This window comes from Stylophora pistillata, chromosome 5, assembly GCF_964205215.1.
Source record: "Stylophora pistillata chromosome 5, jaStyPist1.2, whole genome shotgun sequence".
In the NCBI taxonomy this organism is placed as follows: Eukaryota; Metazoa; Cnidaria; class Anthozoa; order Scleractinia; family Pocilloporidae; genus Stylophora; species Stylophora pistillata.
In genome coordinates this window covers 10,922,958-10,942,246 of record NC_142523.1, presented here as the reverse complement: position 1 = coordinate 10,942,246, position 19,289 = coordinate 10,922,958, and the positions used below count along the sequence as shown (strand labels likewise).

The following is a 19,289-nucleotide window of genomic DNA, read 5'->3' as shown; positions in this document are numbered from 1 at the left end:
GGAATTCATGTCGATCAATAAAAGTCAGAAAACAGACTGCTAATAGTTTTTGAACAACTAAGATGATTATTTGTTTACTAACCTAGCAATTACTCCTTATTGTTAATATCTAGTGGATTCACTCTTTTGTTATTAAGGGGGTGTTTTCTCTTGTCTGTCCTTTGTCTGTTAACATTACTCATTTTCAGATGTGTTCCAGTCGGAAATGTGGACGGAATTCTTCTCATCGATCCCTGAACACTTGATAGCCACAGTCTCTTTGGTAAAGAGCACCGTTTTGCAGGGTTCCAACGGTGGAAACGATGGACTTCATCAAATTACGTCTGTTGTTTTCCTGTTAATCCCTTTCAGGTCACAGTTTACTTGCAGTGTCTGATTAATTAGGCTAATTCTCCAGCTCCAATTTTTAACGCTGTTTACAGTATTGATTGGGCACAGCAGATGGCTGGTTTATCAAAAATGTCTACTCACCCTCTGGTTTCTTCGATGGTTAACGCATCTCAGAGAACTTTGGGTAGGCCAAAGGTCGGAAAGGATCCTGTGACCCCTAAGATCGTGAGATCCAACATAACAGATAAGTTTCTAAGTTTCTGTCTGTTTCTGATCTTAGATTAGTCGCCTATGCTTAATTGGTTACCGGGGTTTTTCCGTTTTAGTGAATCATGTCACAAAAAGGCCTGCGAAGTAAAGTTTTTCCCCTTGTACGTTTTTATTTTCTTAGAGTCTTCCAAGACAGACCAATTCCGAATTGGGTCGTGGATTATTATCGCAAGGTCAGACCTTCCAACTTGTCCTGTCAAGGCTTTAAAGAACTACATAACAGCTTCACAAATTGACCTCCTTGAAGATTTACCTGTGTTCAAAGCCAGAGCCCTTGCTACTCCTCGTTCTAAGCAGAAAGTACGGGGCCGGGGGATTAGTAACTCGAGAACCAGAGAACTTATTAAAGAAGCATTTTAGAGAACTCACAGACGTCTCTAAAATTGATATCCATAGCCTTAAGAGCTGGAGGAGCCACCTCTGCAGCTAACGCTGAAGTTCCCGAGCGGCTTTTTAAGCGACAGGGTCGTTGGGCAAGCGAAAACGCTAAGGATGGCTATGTTAAAGACAATTTAAATTCTCGTTTATTAGTGACACAATCTTAAGGAATCTAAATAACACGTTTAGTATTTTAAGACTGTGCCCGGTCGCTCGGGAAAGTGCTATCCATTGGGCCGAGATTTTTTCCTCCCTCTCTTTTACTGCAGCGAGCGCGGTGGGGTTTTTCATCCAATGGATGCTCGTTGGTTTTCTCCCAGGTTCTGTCTTTTCGTAGACTATCTTTGTTATATTCACCTCTTATAGCTGCTGTGTTGGTTTTTATTCATTATATATGCAGCCTCCAATAAGCACGCGATAGCAAACATACGGTTAAGTTTTTCTGTTGATGTCACGCACGGTTACAATGGTATGAGGGAATTTAGACGAGAGCATCAATATCTAATCTGCGAAATTGTCTTAAAAAGCAACAAATAACAGCCGGCACTAGTCTCCAGAAATTTTCGTATATTTACTTTGTTCAGTGTAAGAACGTTTAGTTTTGAAAGTTTAGCTTAATGTGTTACGTTCTCATAAATGTTACCACGTTAGTATCGATCGCGATTAAAGGTTGGGACGTGTCAATCAGCCATGTACTGACGATTTGACCTTGGTCGAATGAAGTTATATACTTTCAGTTCGAGTTATCAGGGTAAATTTGAGACAAAGGAAGGAAAAATTAGTTCGAGGTTAACCGAGCCTTAAGTCCTTGAAGAGGGGCCGTAAGGGAGGGAGGGGGGGGGGGGGGTCACGCGCACAGTTCACGGCAATTAAAAAACGCAAATCACGAAACACGATAATTAATTTTCGAGTTTCACGGTTCACGGAAAATAAATTTACACATGAGAAAGACTTGTCGCCTGACCCTATATATATAGTATTGTTGACAGTCGTTTTAATGTATTTCAGAAAGCGCTCAACTCGTGATTGTGTCGTGATTGGTAATGTCACATTCGGTTTCACAGCTTTGCTCTGCAGCAGACCGGCAGTCGCTTAAGATTTCAGTCTCTCGTTGAATTCTTCAATCTCTCTGTCACTGTCACAATGTGCCACGTCTCCAAACTCGTTTGCACACGCCGCTGCCTTAGGGCAATTGTCTTGAAATCTGTAATTGCAAGGTAGTATAAAAAATACACGATCCACTTGACTATTGAAGTCTTAAAAGTTTTAATAACTGATATTATCATTCAATCTTGAAAGTTAGCAATTAGAACTGATATTATAAATGTGGATTCATCTTGTCTTGTGACTATCGGTATAACAACAACTAAATACGCCGTTTTGCAAAAGATCTTAATATACATCGAGAAGTAAATAGATCAGAGGATCTTTAACAAAAAAAAGGAAAAGAAATGTTTTACTTAGGCTGATGGTGGCCGATTGGTTAGTATAATATCACAATCTTACAAATAATGTGAAAGACTCTTACATGTTGTCTAACTCTAAATCACGATCACTGTCATTTCCCGCTGATATTCCTTTAGGTGAACCGACGTTTCACATTACACTTCCATCCCTTTGACTTTCTTGATCTCCTCCGCGGCTTCCACTCTTCTTCAGGAAGGCTTCCATATTTCTTTTCATTCCAGCTATTGTTGCATTGTTTCTTGGCATTATCTTCCTCGTTTCGACGGTTTTGACAAGCTGTATTAAAGTGTTCTGTAAGGCAGCAACAAAAATATGACCTCCAGTAATCTTTCCTTTTTTTAAGAAAGCAATGAATTTTAAACACCTGCTTTATTCTTTGACAATACAGAAGTTCTCTGGATGGTCATCTCCAGTGGTTTTCTTTTAAAGTAAAATTGATGATGACACTTCAAAGTAAAACTTCCGAAGCTTTAAATAGAAATGTTTCTGCGGACAAGCTTGAAGGATAATGCTCAACATTTTACGTACTTTTTTTAAAGTATGGAGCTTTAGTCTACGGAGTCCTGTCCGTTAGTACAATCTTTAACTTCTGGCAACGACCACACCTTACAGTAAATTCATTGACCGCTGTGCTATTGAACATACTGGCCAGAGCTACAAACACATTGAAAGGCTAATTCACTAAATACATTAAAGACGATTTAAATGATCATCGTTATCATCATCGTCTCCATTATAGTAATAAAATGATAAAGTTTTAGGAAAAATCATGGCTGTTAATAATAACAAAAATTCTTAACGATTTCTTTTGGTCGCACATAGCCAAATTTAGATCATCCAACATCTTGGTCTGTCGTTCATTTCGCTCAACACTTTCGCCCTGTTTTTGGGCACTTTACAAGGTGGTCGTCCTCTACCTTTGAAGCTGACCTTTTCCTTCCACCTCTTGGCTTTCGTTTGCTAACTTTGCTCTTTTGCTGTTCTTCGCCACCAGCAACTGTGATATTTATCACCGGGGAATCTTTCGAAAAGACGATTTCCTTTTTAAGAACATTGACTGAAAGAAAATAATGACAATAAAATTAATTAATCAAATAATAATCTTTTGACTACGTCCTTTTTATCTTTTGTCTATCTACTTTGACATTTATATTGGTGTCATTTATTCTTGGCAGTTTCAAACCCCACTCCAGTCTCTTTCGTAGTCCATAAAAATTAAATTTAAGTTGCGTTTAATCGAGAAAAAAATCTGTCCGAATATTCTCTTCCTAGTCTTCCTAGGTTGTTCCTATTCTCAGGTCTTCTCATTATTGTCAACAGGCCCTTTTTGCAAAGCGAGCGATCAAGGATCATCAAGAAATATCTCAGGAGGTGTGTTGAATATCGCCTCTAACGACCCTAACCGAAATCACGGCTCTCATCAATGACTCACTTTCTGTATAACTTCTGAGAAAATTGTCGATTCTTAAGCGAACTTTAATTAAAATATGTAGGGGGGACTGAATAAAACTTTTCTAGACTTCTAGTATTGTAAGGGCCTGTTTACATGGAGATCGGGTGACCCTTCTAAAAGGGGCACCCTCTTAGAAGGGTAACCCTTGCCTATTGTATTTTCCGGCTTGGTTTACATGAGAGGTAGGGTCACCCTATCTGCTTGGTGGGGTAACCCTCCTGCGAGGGCCAACTTTTTGCCATGTAAACACTTGAGGTAGGGTCACCCTCCTAGAAGGGTCAACTTTTGTGGGTTCAGTTTACTGTCAGATTGCCGCGAAACTCTGTAATGGCTTCGCGCACGTATAAGCCCGAGGAATATTTTCGCCGTTCTGCGGTGGCCAAATTGTTTGAACAGCGTTCGAAACAGTCGGAGGAACACAGTGTCGACATTTCGAAAAAAGACATAGATGATCATGAATTAGTGGTCGACGAGAGTACCATAGAAAGCCGCTCGACTCGGAAAGATATGGAAGAAGGCTTGCCACGTGAAAAATCAAAGAATTCATAGGGAAAACGAAAAGCGTCCTTCGCCACTGCTCTGTGCGACCATGATTCCGCCAAATTCTCCCTCGGCGACAAAATGGCTCTCCTTCGTACATGCCTTATTCGTCGCATTGCAACATTGTACTGGGCGGCTACCTGTTGCGCCACTCGCTCTTGTCGGCGTTTTTCTATTAGGGGATACGACAGCAAGAACCCACAGCTCTGAAAAACCGCAGCCAAAGAGGCAAGCGCAAAGAAAATTGAATTTACCGCCAAAATACTTCGTTTGTCCGCCATTTTAGTTGTTTTGTACTTAGCGACCGCGCAGTTATCTCCCTCGGTGCCAAATTCAATAATCACGATAGCCCTGGGGACAAGACTTTGCATGTAAACGGGGGCTATCTGTTGCCCCTTCTAGAAGGATGACCCTCCTAAGGGGGGTCACCCTATTTCCTTGTAAACAGGCCCTATGAGATGTAAGAAATTAACGCGAATTAAAACAATTAACACGAAAGTATGGATATCAGATACCTTACACAAGTGACTTTCAAGTAACACGTGTCATAAATTATGATCTCTTATCAAATTTTCATGATGAAAACACTAACCTTGTAAAACTGCAGAATCGACAAAAAGCGGCCTTTTTATGTTCCACTGCGCTTGTGTATTGATTGAGAAAGCTTTACTGCCTTCTGCGCCTTTGGCTAGTCTGCACAGCTTAAGATCAATAGATGACCCTTTTCCCCGCTTCTCAACTTCGGCCTTGAGGCCCGCGTGTTCAACAATGTGCCTTTTCAGGGCATCAAGGGAATTATGTTCTCTTTTCAGGGGAATTCTGATCCTTTCCTTTCCCCCAAGAAAACTGAAAGATCCAGGAGATTTGGGATCAACGAAGTAGACAGCCCCTTCTAAAACACGAAACGGCTCTTCGCTGACTTCGCTCTTCGACATTGTGGGTCGTGAGAAATGAGGACAAGACGTCAGACAATGAATGATCTGAAGACCTGATCGTTGGCGTCAAAGGTCGCATCAGCTTTATTTTTGGATCAACGGGTCAAGCGAAACCCTATTGTTTGGTCACGCAAGCTGAAGAAAACAGACACGGCGATCACCTGGAGAGTTCCTTTGTGGGGTCTTCGTAGCCGTTCACGGAAAAAGGTCGTTTTCGTGTTTGCTATCACGGGTATCGGAAAATTATTTCTCTGTTTCACGTATCACGACAATCATATCATTCACGGTTCACGAATTTTAAAACTTTTAGATTACGAATCACAGGAAATAAATTAGTCCGATCACGTTTCACGTGAAACCCCCTTACGGCCCCTCCTTGAAGTAGGTGACGATTAAAATAGTCAAATCGAAGGGAAATCGGATCATACTCGAGTTAGCGGGTAATTGGAGTTAACCGGGTTCGAGTAAGCGGGTATTTACTGCATTAAAAAAGCAATGCATAATTTCTCGACTTGGTGGAAAAACCAAAGTTTCATCATTGCAGCACATTCAGTTGAGAACAGTGAGAATAGTTAAATCAACGCGAAACAGTACGAACTTTATTTTTGTCCGATCCTTTTTATGAAAAAGTCAGGTTGGTGATTAAAAACTGATAAAGACAAAGTGTTTTAGAGTTTTAAGAAAGAAAGAAATCTGTTGGCTTTGTCATTTGCAGTTCGGATCGAACAGACAAGCAGAAAGACTACTAACACGTAATTTTTTAAGTACAGATTTTCTGAAGTAAGAAATTTGGAAAAAAATCAAACTTTGCCATGGTATAGTTACTAAGGTTAAAGCAAAGAATCGCCAACATCACCGAGCGGCTGTCTATAAATTAAGACTTACGGCTCAATCAACAATTTCAGTGACTCAATCGGCCATCACAATTTATATTTGTTTCAGTTAATTTCAAAACATTTTAATCGGTTTCTTTCAACTTGTTACTAAACAGTAAAAAATGAGCATGTTGGCGTCTACTTTTCCAGTTATCAGTGGTGAACGGTACCCTAATATTATGATAACTCGCCCAAACAGCAGCACATATATCCCTCGAATGGTTAAGTAAACCATTTAAAATTCGATTTATTTTTCAGAGAAGAAAACTTGTCAGCAGTATTTATGATTTCAATACAATTGTGCCACACAAAAAGGCAATGGAAATTTCCATGTAATACTCATTCACGTATACTTAACATTATCAATCATTGTTAAACAAAATTGAACGGGTACATGGAAATTTCCATGTAATACCCATTTGCGCGTAAAAAAAAAAAATTTAAACACCTTTGGCCATTAAACAGGTCCATGGAATTTTCCATGTACATGTAATACTTACTCGCGTATACAAAACAGTATCAAACATTCTTAATCAAAACAGGTACATAGAAATTTCCATGTAATACTCATTTACGTATACAAACAGTATCAACCATTCAGAACCAATTTAAACAGGTACAAGGAAATTTTCATGCAATTCTTATACGATTTCATTGTGCCGGATAGTGCCTCACCAAAATGATCTATGGAAATTTCCATGAAATATTTATCCTCGTATACAAACAGTATCAAACAGTCCTGACCAAAGCGGTACCGGTACGTGGAAATATCCATGTAATACCCTTTCACACGCAAAAAAAAAAAATAATTTCAAACTTTCTTGGCCCAAAATGGGTGTATGGAATTTTATAGTGACATATTTATAGTGTCCGAAATTCCTTTTCAAAACAAGGTTATGGAAATTTTCATGTAATACTCATTCGAATATTCAAAATAGTATCTGTTTCATGTTTTGCTAAACAAATTCTCCACTCGTCGTTATCTTTGGACCCTGATCACGGCTTGCATGCTGAACGGCTCAGCGTGACAGCTTCTTTCCTAAAACCAGAAACAGGCTTCTCGTCCTTATATACGGATAATAAGTTCACGTTCCTTTGAACCGTCAGTTTGAGGCAGAAACTCACTGAAACACATAAAAATAAGGGATAAACAAGTTATTACTTTTTGCAGGTATTGGCATTGTTTACAGATGGTTTGACTGCCGGTTACTGAAAGTCAGCAATTTTGTCTCACTTCTTTTAGCAATTTAGTTACTGTATTATGGCATAGAAAATAAAGGAGTCAATGTCTGTAAAATGTGCTGCTTAAGTACATTTTATTTGTATAATTGTGTCTTACCTAGAGTGTACGAGTCTCCAAACAATAATACAATCCCTCTTGGAGGCACGAAAAGCTTTATGATGTGCTGCATGAGGTCCACCTCATTCTCAGCCACAAACCAATTTGTGGCATTTTTCGATGTGTGCCAACAATAATGACACTGGCTCTTACGTTTACGTTTGTCGTCGTAAACATCGTAATCGACAAGGTCTCAGCATCAAAAGAAAATGGTTCACTTGGTTGTACGGAAATAGTGTATGACTCATTCTCACCTCACCGTTTTTTTGCCTTGATTTTCCTCGCAGCCACTGGTAGAGGAACTATTTGCAGGTCGTTTGTCAGAACTTGACGTGGGGAAGAATTCTACTTCTAGTAATTTTCTGACTTGTTTTCCAAATCTTGAAATGTCAGAAAATTCTCGGTACAACAGTTTATTGAGGTCGTCGGTGGGATTTAAGAACAACTTGAAACGTCCGGGAGAAGACTTTTTCCGAGGTTTATTTTACCTAAGAAACAATGACTGCCGTTTGAAATATCATAAAACCATTTTACCGTATCTTTTACGAATTACATTGGTGTGAAAAGTAAATTCGATTGAAAATGCGGCATCGCCGGCTCCGTCCAAACACGTTTAGCGGAAACGGAGACCAGAAGCGGAACCTTCTTGCGGCATTTTTGAAAAGTGTTACAGATTGATTGCTATTGTGCTCGCATTGCGAAATGCTTTAAATTTGTGTGGGAAATTTCATGTAAAAGGTAGTAAAAATTGAGAGTGAATGGTCAGAGTAAGCTAAACGCCGAAAGGAGGGAAATCCATTGCCATAGACAGGCCAAGTTTACTCAGTGCGGACCTTTTTGGAAGCCAAATCAAATGCAGCTAATCTAAGACACAAGAAAATTTTTCCTCCAAACTTATTTTTCTATTGCACGATAGGAAATGATTCTTATCTCGTACAAACTCAAAATGATCTTTCTTAGAGCAAATTCTCTTTTCTTTTGACTGAAGCTTAAATTTTTCAGAATTCTCGAAACGAAACGTACCTTGAGTTTCCTTCGATCTTCACTCGCAGGCTTCATGTGAACAACAGACCCAGGATCAGTGCCATCCTGCGCTAAAATGGATGATTTATTGTAATGATGCAGTGTGCCGGCGCACCTCTCCGTTTTCTGTTTTCGCGAAGTACCACTTTCTGTCGGAATAGTGCCGCTTTTCCCTTTTTCCTTCTTTCGAGTAAGGTAGCGAGGACCCTCTACCACGTGTTGTTGCCATATCTTTTCACTAACTGAGTTTTTGAGCCTGGCTTGTCAAATAGCTGACCTGCATGAACCCTAAAGAATGTGCGACCACCATTTTGAATTGAGATCATTTAAGCCGTATCGTTTGTTTATTGGTTAATATGCACACCCCATAAGAAATTCTTTTGTATGCCCGATGACGTAGGAGTTTTCAAATTTCCGACAGCCGCATCACGCTGTTAAGGAAACTGTTAGTTTTTTCAAACTGAAATAGGAATACATGAACGGCTATGGATATTATGGATTACTCCAGTTCGGTTGCAGAAGAGCCACTGTCACTCTCGATTCCTTCAAGTCTCGCCGAAGAACCTTTGGTAGAAACATCAGTTACTGAAGAAAGCTTTGAGAGCCGAGCTACGAGAATAGTAGAGTCAGCCGTGGAGGTATTTCAACGTCTCTTAGCAAGCACGCCTGCCAAACGGAAAAGGGAGGCCTCGATCGACTACCGAATCGTTAGACTCTTCAAGAGCTGAAACACCACTCTCGCCTGAGCACACAGCTTCCAAAGAGTAAGAAGTAGAAACTTCTAGCGCTGCAGGTTGTGAGGACGATGACAATGTGGTCCTTTCTGAAAATGAAAGCCTCAGCGGCAACAAGGCGCAAAGCGGCAACCTTGAAGGTAAATTTCTAATCAGCTCTTCCCTAACCTCAAAAACAGAACGTTTTTCTTTCTGTTTGAGGATAATAATTCTCAATTCAGAAACACTGCAGTTGATATAGGGGGAAAAGTAGAGGAATTCTTTGATGTTCTCAAAGTAACAGATCTCGTTATGAATAGCCGGAAAACTGTTTGCCAGCTTATACCGTCCGTACAATTCAATACCTATTCACGCAGCCAAGGAGCAATTAAGAGCTCCTCCAAGTGTTTCTCCTCCAGTGTTTAAAATGATGCTAAAATCGTGGACGTGGCTGAAAAAAAAAAAAAGGATATCAGTGTATTCCAAAAGTTAATTTTTCCGACTAATCCAAAGTGAAAAACGAGATAGGAACGAACTGACCTCAAAAACCCAACGCCGGAAACGCGCAAAAATGAGAGAACTAAAACTTCATTTTATGAAAGTTGAAGATCAGTCCTGGAGGTTTTGCCCCATTTTGAAAGAATTTGACAAGTTTCCGACTTTAGACGTAGAGGAAGACCGGGAATTCAATCGGGCTTTGGGCGGCGCATCCAAAGCAAGTAAAAGAGGCTTATTGTGAACATTGTGAAGAACACGTATTAGTGAGCTGGATTTGCACTGCAAAGTGGAGCGTCATAAATCCATAATACAGCAACTAGGATAGTGGAACAATCTTGACGCCCTAATCTATAAACTACCGTCTATTGGGAAATTAGAAGATCAATAAAAAAGGCAGTTTTCATTTCGATGTATTTTGATAAATTTTTTGTAAACAAGAATTGTAACAGAAGGGCCGAGTTTACGTAATTTTTGTTATTTAGTCATTTATTTTAAGCCTCTGTTATGTACGGGCAAGGTGGAAGGAGTGCCTGACCTTATAATGTAAGATATTTCAAGTTCTGATTTGAAAATATCTGACAAAGACACATTGTCTGCAATTTAGAAAGTTTCATCATACTTCTTAGTTGTCATCTTAACCAAATTAAAAAAGGATAAGTTGATATTTCTAACCTAGTAAACAAAGAGAGACGTATCTGTCGAAGGAAAAGTTCGAAAAGTGAAAAAACCTGGAGGTTGCGATCGCGAGAAGTGTCATGCTGCTTCTTTGAAAGAAGGAAAGGCTCTAAAATCCAAAGCGATAATTGTGGTAATTAGATAGGAAGTATCACGAACTCCCGCAGTGACATATCGTAACGCATTCCTTAGGCCTAGTTTATACGTCGCGCTACGGTCGAATTTAATTCAGACGAATTCGTCGTTCCGTCGACGTAAATCGTGGCGTGGTTTTATGCGTCGAAATCAGTTGGATTGAATTTATTTCTCTTCCCAAATGCAGTGCCTCTGGTCAGAGGTGTCATTTTGAAATAAATTGAAATTCATCAAGAAAATGCAAGCATTTCATTATACGCGACTCTCGGTGCGACGTTAAAACTGAAGACGCGTTATCGATATTTTATCCTTCTTACCAAGACGGATAAAACGTCAAGGACGAATTTAATTCACCAGACGAATTTAATTCGTTTTAGACGTCGCGCTATCGTCGAATTTAATTGCTTGTGCGACCTTGAATTAAATTCGACTGTAGCGCAACGTATAAACTATTAGTGTCGTTTATTGAAGAGACTGGGTTCGAAATAGCCATTACAGAGTGGACGTAAACACCAAAACAGCCAACAGCGTAACGACTTTAAAAAAAAAAAAAAAACAATCAATCGATATTATTTTGTTGCTGGCTATGCCATATAGAGCAGAAGAAGTGGGGAAGAGTAAACGTTTTGGTCGTTTTTTGTAGAGAGAGGAAAAGAGGCTGCTTGGGTGATTTGTTTCCGCCGTTCGCTGTTTTGTTGTTTACGAGTTACAGTCTTTTACTTCAAGATGAAGGCACGAAGGCGATTATTTAGCCTGGTTCTCTGACGATACAAGGCGCCCTCGTGATTTTGACGGATATTTGAGAAACTAGATTCAGACCGTCTGAGATTTAGGCTACTATCGACTCAAAGTTACGAAATATTCATCAATTCTGTGGGTTTCTGTATATTTAAGGCAACAAAATCTGGATGTGCTGAGAAATGCTTAGAAGCCGTGGATCTCGCAGAGATGTGCATGATACGTGGGAATCTTCTGGGCAATAACTCGCTGCAAACAAGGTAAATCGTACTTGATGGGCTATGGATGCACGCCAAACTAAATGAAAGGTACAGTACATCTTATGTTGTCCTTTAGTTGCACCAACAAGCTTCTTCTCGTATATAGTCTAAATCATAAATCAGACTAAATTAAATAAAACGAATTTGTAACCATTCCTTTTATAGCGTGATTCATGAACAAAAAATTCCTTCAAATCTAACTTTTGTCTTTATAGGTAAAACTAAATTTGGACACACTCATGAAGCTGCTGACCAGATGTTTAACAAGTAAGAATCAGAGTTTCATTTTCACTGAATTCAGTTGAGAGGAAAACTCTCTTTGAGAATAGTTACATTGCAGAACCATCTTATTAATGCTGCCGATTTCAGTCAAAGTTTCACTGCTGGGATGCTTAATTGCCAGCTTCAAAATACTAAATGTTGTTGTTAATTGTTAGTCATATTAAATTGTGTCTTACAGGCTTTCTAAATTTTTGGTAAAGAGGGACACAAGAACCTCTATAGGTACTGTTAGGAGGAATGCAATCAGTAAACTTCTACCATAGAAAATGAGTAGTAGTAGTAGTAGTAGTAGTAGTAGCAGTAGCAGTAGCAGTAGCAGTAGCAGTAGCAGTAGCAGTAGCAGTGGCAGTGGCAGTAGCAGTAGTAGTAGTAGTAGTAGAAGTAGTAGTAGTAGTAGTAGTAGTAGTAGTAGTAGAAGTAGTAGTAGTAGTAGTAGTGGTAGTAGTAGTAGTAGTAGCAGCCTCAGTAGCAGCAGTAGTAGCAGCAGCAGTACTAATAGTGGTAGTAGTAGTAAAACTTTATTGAAATTGTCATTACATGAAGAGCCATCCTAAGCTAGGGAAAAATCCCTTACTAATTTGGGGACACTAAAAAAGAAAAAAGGACTAGGAGCTATTTACAGAGGTATATATATTAATTAGTTAACTAAGAGAAAATCTATAGTTAACTAATTATGGATTTGTATTAAAAAATATATATAAAATTCAAGAGGAGCAGAGTAGATTTGTATAACTATTGAGACAGTTGTGTAGTTATATTTTAAGCCTTCAATTGATTGATGTTTATCCTCTCCTGACAATATGGATGGATACAATATCTTAAAATGTTTTCTCTTGTTAATTGATAGAGCTTGTGACCTCCTTTGAGAGTTGTTACACCCCATCTCCAAAGGCTGCCGAGGTTGAGCATGTTTTTGCTGTGAAGGAGGGGATGTTGCCCATTTCACTGGGGGAGTGGCAAAAAGGAAAACTGGAAACCGGTAAACCCTCATCCACTGAGAACAGTGGTTAACTGTAGTGTAAGTAAGTGGAAATATATGCTGTACAATGGAGAATAAATAGAAACAAAAAATCTCAACAATACTTTCCATTAACAGTTATACTCTGTTCATGCACTGAAGATATCTGTTTTGCTCAGATGGAGTGTGATGATCTTACATTTTAATTCTTAGCATTATACAAGACCAATAATGATAATAATAATTGTAAATAACAATAATATTAGTAACAATGACAAGTACTATTAGAAAAATCACAAACTGATCTCTGTTACAGCTTAATGGTATACAGCTGTAAGTTACTTAAATTAGAAGCTTATTTATTGTTGAGGTCATTTCATTCTCTACTGTCTGGTTCATGTCCTTCAAATATTAAATTTCTGGAATAAGCGTTTTTGCTACAGTTTTTTAAGCTTGCTTTTCTTTATTTATGTCAGGCTGATGCAGAAATAAATGTTGATGTCCCCCCCAGATTATGTTATTCCAGATACAGAGAAGCTTGAGCATCAACGGCTCAGGTCAGAATTTGGAAAGTAGATTGTCAAAATATAAGATTTTCAGTTATAATCGACTCACACTTGTGAATGGAAATTTCCATAGATCTTCCAGTAGAATGGTAAAATATAAGATTTTCAGTTATAATCAATTTACACTTGTGCATGGAAATTTCCATACATCTTCCATTGACATGGCAAGATTTAAGATGTTCAGCTATGATCAATTCACACAATGTGCATGGAAATTTCCATGGATATTCCAGCAACATGGCTCAAATGAAAGAATTTTTCAGTCATGATCGATCCAAACAATGTGCATGGAAATTTCCATAGATCTTCTGTATGATAAAATGACGTATCTTAGATATTCAGTTGCAATCGACTCACACACGTGCATGAAAATTTTCATAGACCTTCTACTAACATGGTAAAATGTAAGATGTTCAGCTCTAATCGATCTAGGCATGTGCATGGAAATTTCCATAGACCTTCCATTAACATGGTAAATGTAAGATATTCAGCTATAAATAGATCTACACATGTGCATGGAAATTTACATAGACCTTCCATTAACATGGTACAATGTGAGATGTTCAGCTCTAATCGATCCAGACATGTGCATGGAAATTTCCATAGACCTTCCATTAACATGGTATAATGTAAGATATTCAGCTGTAATCGATCTAGACATGTGCATGGAAATTTCCATAGACCTTCCACTGACATGGTAAAATGTAACATGTTCCGCTCTAATCGATCTTGACATGTGCATGGAAATTTCCATAGACCTCCCATTAACATGGTATAATGTAAGATATTCAGCTGTAATTGATCGAGACATGTGCATGGAAATTTTCATAGACCTTCCATTAAGATGGTATAATGTAAGGATGTTCAGCTCTCATCAATCTAGACATGTGCATGGAAATTTCCATAGACCTTCCATTAACACAGCAAAATTTAAGATGTACAGTTATAATTGATCCTGACATGGTGGAAATTTCCATAGACCTTCCATTAACATGGTATAATGTAAGATGTTCAGCTCTAATCGATCTAGACATGTGCATGGAAATTTCCATAAGACCTTCCATTAACATGGTATAATGAAAGATATTCAGCTGTAATCGATCGAGACATGTGCATGGAAATTTTCATAGACCTTCCATTAAGATGGTATAGTGTAAGGATGTTCAGCTCTCATCAATCTAGACATGTGCATGGAAATTTCCATAGACCTTCCATTAACACAGCAAAATTTAAGATGTACGGTTATAATTGATCCTGACATGGTGGAGATTTCCGTAGACCTTCCATTAACATGGTATAATGTAAGATGTTCAGCTCTAATCAATCTACACATGTGCATGGAAATTTCCATAGACCTTCCATTAACACAGCAAAATTTAAGATGTACGGTTATAATTGATCCTGACATGGTAGAAATTTCCATAGACCTTCCATTAAGATGGTACAATGTGAGATGTTCAGCTCTAATCGATCTAGACATGTGCATGGAAATTTCCATAGACCTTCCATTAACATGGTATAATGTAAGATATTTATCTGTAATCGATCTAGACATGTGCATGGAAATTTCCATAGACCTTCTACTAACATGGTAAAATGTAACATGTTCAGCTCTAATCGATCTTGACATGTACATGGAAATTTCCATAGATCTTCTATGGACATGGTAAAATGTAAATGTTCATTAACGTTCTAATCGATCTAGAAATGTCCATGGAAATTTCCAAAGATTTGCTTAAGTGACATGGTATAATGTAACATGATTTTTTTTAGTCCTTTTGGATTATCATCTCTATGGTAATGTCTGCATATACATTTGTAAAAAAGATTCTCAGAAAAATCGCTGTCAGATACGCCATATCTTATTTTGTATATTTAAAACACGGATGTATAAATTTCAGTAAATAGTTCTCAAAAGAAATTCTGTCTTTGTTGTAAACGTTGTTGTAATCAATTCAACTGTGGAGTGGCTTTTATAGACTATTAAACTCTTTTTCCTTCAATGTAGTTGAGTGTCCTGGTTAGAATGATACATTGTAGAGCACATGTTACCCAACTTATACTGAAATGGCAAGGAAGCATCTCTTTCATTGTGGTTTTTACCAAATTTTCTTTACTTCAGAAAATCTGCACTTAAAAAATTATGTGTTTACTGCATTATTTCAAAGTAATGGTACTTCGCCAAACTCGTCCAAGCGTTCCCTTCGATTTCTTGATACGTTATGAGAATTCATGAAACATACCGAGGCCAAGAAGTTTCAACATGTTTTTACTGATAACTCAAGCTCCTAATTTTTACCGAAGAGATGAAAAGTGGTTCAGTCTTGAAATCATCGATAGAAACGCGAAGGAGAACCAAATATTTCGAAAACAGAGAGGCGTGTTTATATCGTGATGTCCTCTACAACGCTTCTATTTCTACAACGTCAAATAATTAGGAGATGGTTCATACAATAGATCATTTTGACTCATATGACTACCAGCTATACAAATTTATTCAAACACAAAAGAAAAATTTGCAGCAATGTACGAGTGTAGGTGGACAGGGATGAAATAGAGACACAAAGCGTGTGATGCTAAGTGCGGAAAAGGAGCTGAAGCGAGAAAAAAAAGTTAAAAAGTCCACTAATTCTTGTTTCAAACAAATCCAGATTAGCATCTCATGAAATGGTTTTGCCTGTTTTCGAGAGTAAGCTGTCACCTATCAGGTTTATTCAATATCTCTTGCCTGGCGTGAAATTCAAATATAATTTCACTGAATCTACATTCTTCCACTGACGTTAAATTATTGATGCGATTAACGTTTCCTACAATGTTCGAGTTCAAATTGGAAAAAAAAATCCAAACTAAACGTCATTTGTATGGGAGTAATTTAATAAGACGGCAACTGGAATTTGAAACATTTAAAGAGAAGAAAAATTTTGTAAGACCAATTTGATTAACTCATAACATGTAACACCGTGGCTCATCGTTTCTTTCTTCGATTTCCGCATCACTGACCATATCAAGGCCATAATCAGCGATGGATACTCAGTGAAAAAATGTTATGAGATCCAACAGATAATAGTCGACCTCGAACTACACGAATCGTTTCTGAATGCTATCTACCATATTTGATATGTATAAAGGGATACTTTTGTCGGATCCTTTTTATGTGAAAAGTCAGTTTGTTCATTGAAAACTTAAATGTTTTGAGAAAGAAATAAATCTATTGGCTTTATCACTTGCAGTTCGGATTGAACAGACAAGTAGAAAGACTACTGCATTATTTCACAGTAACTTCACCAAACTCGTCCAAGCGTTCCCTTCGATTTCTTGATACGTTATGAGAATTAATGAAACATACCGAGGCCAAAAGTATTCAACAACTGATGAGTCAAGCTCCTTACTTTTTACCGAACAGAAGAAAACTGGTTCAGTTCGCATATGATCGAGAGAAACACGAAGGGGAATCAAATATTTCGAATGCGGCGAGACGTGTTCGTCTCTTTATGTCCATCACAACACTTCCACTGAAACACAAAAGAAACATTTGTAGCAATGTACGAGCGTGGGTGGATAGGAATGAAATAGGGACACAAAGAGAGTGATGTTAAGCGAAGAAAAGGAGCTGGAGCGAGACAAAAAAATATTAGAAAGCCCACTAATCCTTATTTCAAACAAATCCAGATTAGCTTCTCATGAAATGGGTTTGCCAGTTTTTGAGGGTATGCTGTAACTCGTCAGGTTTAATCGCCATCTTTAACCTAGCGTGAAATTCAAATCTAATTTAATTGAATATACATTTTTCGACTGACGCTAAATAAATACGCGTAACATTCCCCAGAATGTTCGAATTCAAACTGAAAAAGAAAACCTCTGGCTCCGGTTGTTCAAAGGGCGGATAACGCTATCCAACGGATAAATCGCTATCCAGCGGATAAGTGTTACCAAAACGCAATGCGCTATCCACCGGATAGAAATTTATCCAGTGTATAGCGTTGTCCATCCTTTGAACAACCGGGGCCTGAACTAAACGTCTTTTGTACAAGTTATAGAGAAATTTCATAAGATCACAACTGAGATTTTTGAAAACATTTTAAGAGCCTGAAAAAAAAGTTTGTAAGTGCATTTTTCAATTTAAGTGGTTCATTGTTCCGTTCTTCCATTTTCGCATCGCTGATCCTATCAATTCCATATTCAGCGATGGATTATCCGTTAAAAATGTTTTGAGAACCAACAGATAATAGTCGACGTCAAACTACAAGAATCGTTTCTGAATTCGACTTGTCATAAATGATATGTATCCGGCGGTAATTTGATATTTCTTTTTATAAAGTTGCACTTGTGAGATCTTGTTTTCAATTTGACTTAGCATGGCAGGTAACTTACTTCAGTAGAGATGAATAAATTAAATAACTGTGTGATTTCATACTTCTACCAACTGTTCCAGTTACCAATCTACAGTAAAGCTTAGGCAAGTCGAGCTTCCAAGGGAGACGAAAAAAATGGTTCAAGCCAGAGGAGGTCCGAGTTATCATTATTGGTGTTGAAATTTCAATCATCCCGTTGATAATTTATAAAGAATCATGTACATGCCATTCGTGCTCAATTTTCATACAATACGTTTGTTGAATAAGAACGTTCAAAGTAGATAGTTCATCTAGGTGTGTCACGTTCACATTCATATTACCACGTTCATAAAAATCGCGATTAACAGGATGGGAAGTGCCAATCAGCTATGTTCTGACACTTTGACGTTCATCGAACGACGTTATCAGGGTAAATTTGAGCCAAGAATGAGTAAAATTATTCAAGTTAACCGATTTCAAATCCAAGGGAAGTCGGATCCTGTTCGAGTTAACGAAAGTGGGGTTCTACCGTATTGAGGAAGAAAAACAGAATCTTCTATTGCAACGAAACTTTTTGCAATGAGAGAACAGTCAGCATGTTTAGTTCAAATTTTCTCCAGTCTATTCTTTAAGTTTAAGAAAAATCAGTTTTTGCCTTTCAAAATTGACAAAGATCAAAATCTGTGAGTATTGTGAAAGCAGTGAATCTATCCGTTTTAACATTTTCATTTGCAATGAGAGAACAGTCAGCATGTTTAGTTCTAATTTTCTCCAGTCTATTCTTTAAGTTTAAGAAAAATCAGTTTTTGCCTTTCAAAATTGACAAAGATCAAAATCTGTGAGTATTGTGAAAGCAGTGAATCTATCCGTTTTAACATTTTCAGTTTAAACAGACAAACATAGAACAATGCAAAGTATTTCCCAAATCGTCCGAGCATTCCATCGGATTTCTTATTATTATAAATCGATAAAACTTACCGCTTTAGAAGTTTAGGGGACTGATGAGACGTGCTTCCAAATTCTCAGTAAACAGAAGAAAAGTAGTAAAAGTTTTGCAATGTTCGGCGGAAACGAAAAGGTGAATCAAATGTTATCCAAACCAGCCATGCGTGTTCATCTCGTGATTGCCATTACAATGCCTCTATTTTTGAAACTTTAAGGTGGCTCGTACTAGTTTACTCGCGCGGGAAACAGACAACTCTTGCGTCAGGCACGAGAGAAACGTCTGAGAGAAGCGCGAGGACTATCAAGAATTAGCTGTCAATTAACTTCCAATGAGGGGGGGAGGGGTCATAAGAATACTGCAGAGCCTGATGGGAGGATCAGATAAATTATTCGTGATACAACTAAAATCCTCTAGCCCCCCCCTTCCCCACCCCAAGGCAATAAATAACGACCGGTTCCTGATCATAACCTGTGTTTACATCACTCTTTCATTTGACAATAATTTGAAAAAAATAATTTCAAATTTATTTGGTCCTCTTGAATTTCCGCAGTCAGGCTTAAAGTGATCCATGTTCCCT

General features: G+C 38.1%; 1 protein-coding gene and 2 long non-coding RNA genes across 7 annotated transcripts; 1 reads left to right on the top strand and 2 right to left on the bottom strand.

The window, feature by feature from the left end:
- Positions 1-2,227: 2,227 nt before the first annotated feature.
- Positions 2,228-5,378, bottom strand: LOC148730237 (uncharacterized). The gene is made up of 3 exons (XM_088760681.1): positions 5,031-5,378; positions 3,363-3,502; positions 2,228-2,736 (listed from the first exon to the last, which is right to left on the bottom strand). Exons 1-3 carry the CDS (start codon positions 5,371-5,373, stop codon positions 2,575-2,577), a joined length of 645 nt encoding a protein of 214 aa, XP_088616807.1. The 5' UTR covers positions 5,374-5,378; the 3' UTR covers positions 2,228-2,574.
- A 1,749-nt stretch (positions 5,379-7,127) lies between these two features.
- LOC148730236 (uncharacterized) lies at positions 7,128-10,360 on the bottom strand. Of its 2 annotated transcripts, none has more exons than XR_016001683.1 (3): positions 8,611-10,360; positions 7,847-8,075; positions 7,128-7,372 (listed from the first exon to the last, which is right to left on the bottom strand). It is a non-coding gene; the product is annotated as an uncharacterized LOC148730236 (long non-coding RNA). The 2 variants fall into 2 exon arrangements; XR_016001682.1 differs by having other exon boundaries at positions 7,842-8,075; positions 8,611-10,359.
- Positions 10,361-10,955: 595 nt separating this feature from the next.
- LOC148730235 (uncharacterized) lies at positions 10,956-15,442 on the top strand. Of its 4 annotated transcripts, none has more exons than XR_016001681.1 (5): positions 10,956-11,629; positions 11,845-11,896; positions 12,090-12,133; positions 12,759-12,933; positions 13,346-15,442. It is a non-coding gene; the product is annotated as an uncharacterized LOC148730235 (long non-coding RNA). The 4 variants fall into 4 exon arrangements; XR_016001680.1 differs by having other exon boundaries at positions 11,104-11,677; positions 12,759-12,890; XR_016001679.1 differs by having other exon boundaries at positions 11,104-11,677; positions 12,759-12,929.
- Positions 15,443-19,289: the final 3,847 nt, after the last annotated feature.

Excerpts from the sequence above, each read along its gene's own strand:
- LOC148730237 (XM_088760681.1), bottom strand. The coding sequence starts at position 5,373 with ATGTCGAAGAGCGAAGTCAGCGAAGAGCCGTTTCGTGTTTTAGAAGGG. Across the intron at positions 3,503-5,030 it reads CGATTCTGCAGTTTTACAAG|TCAATGTTCTTAAAAAGGAA; the intron begins GTTAGTGTTTTC and ends ATTTTCTTTCAG. Across the intron at positions 2,737-3,362 it reads GGAAAAGGTCAGCTTCAAAG|AACACTTTAATACAGCTTGT; the intron begins GTAGAGGACGAC and ends GCTGCCTTACAG.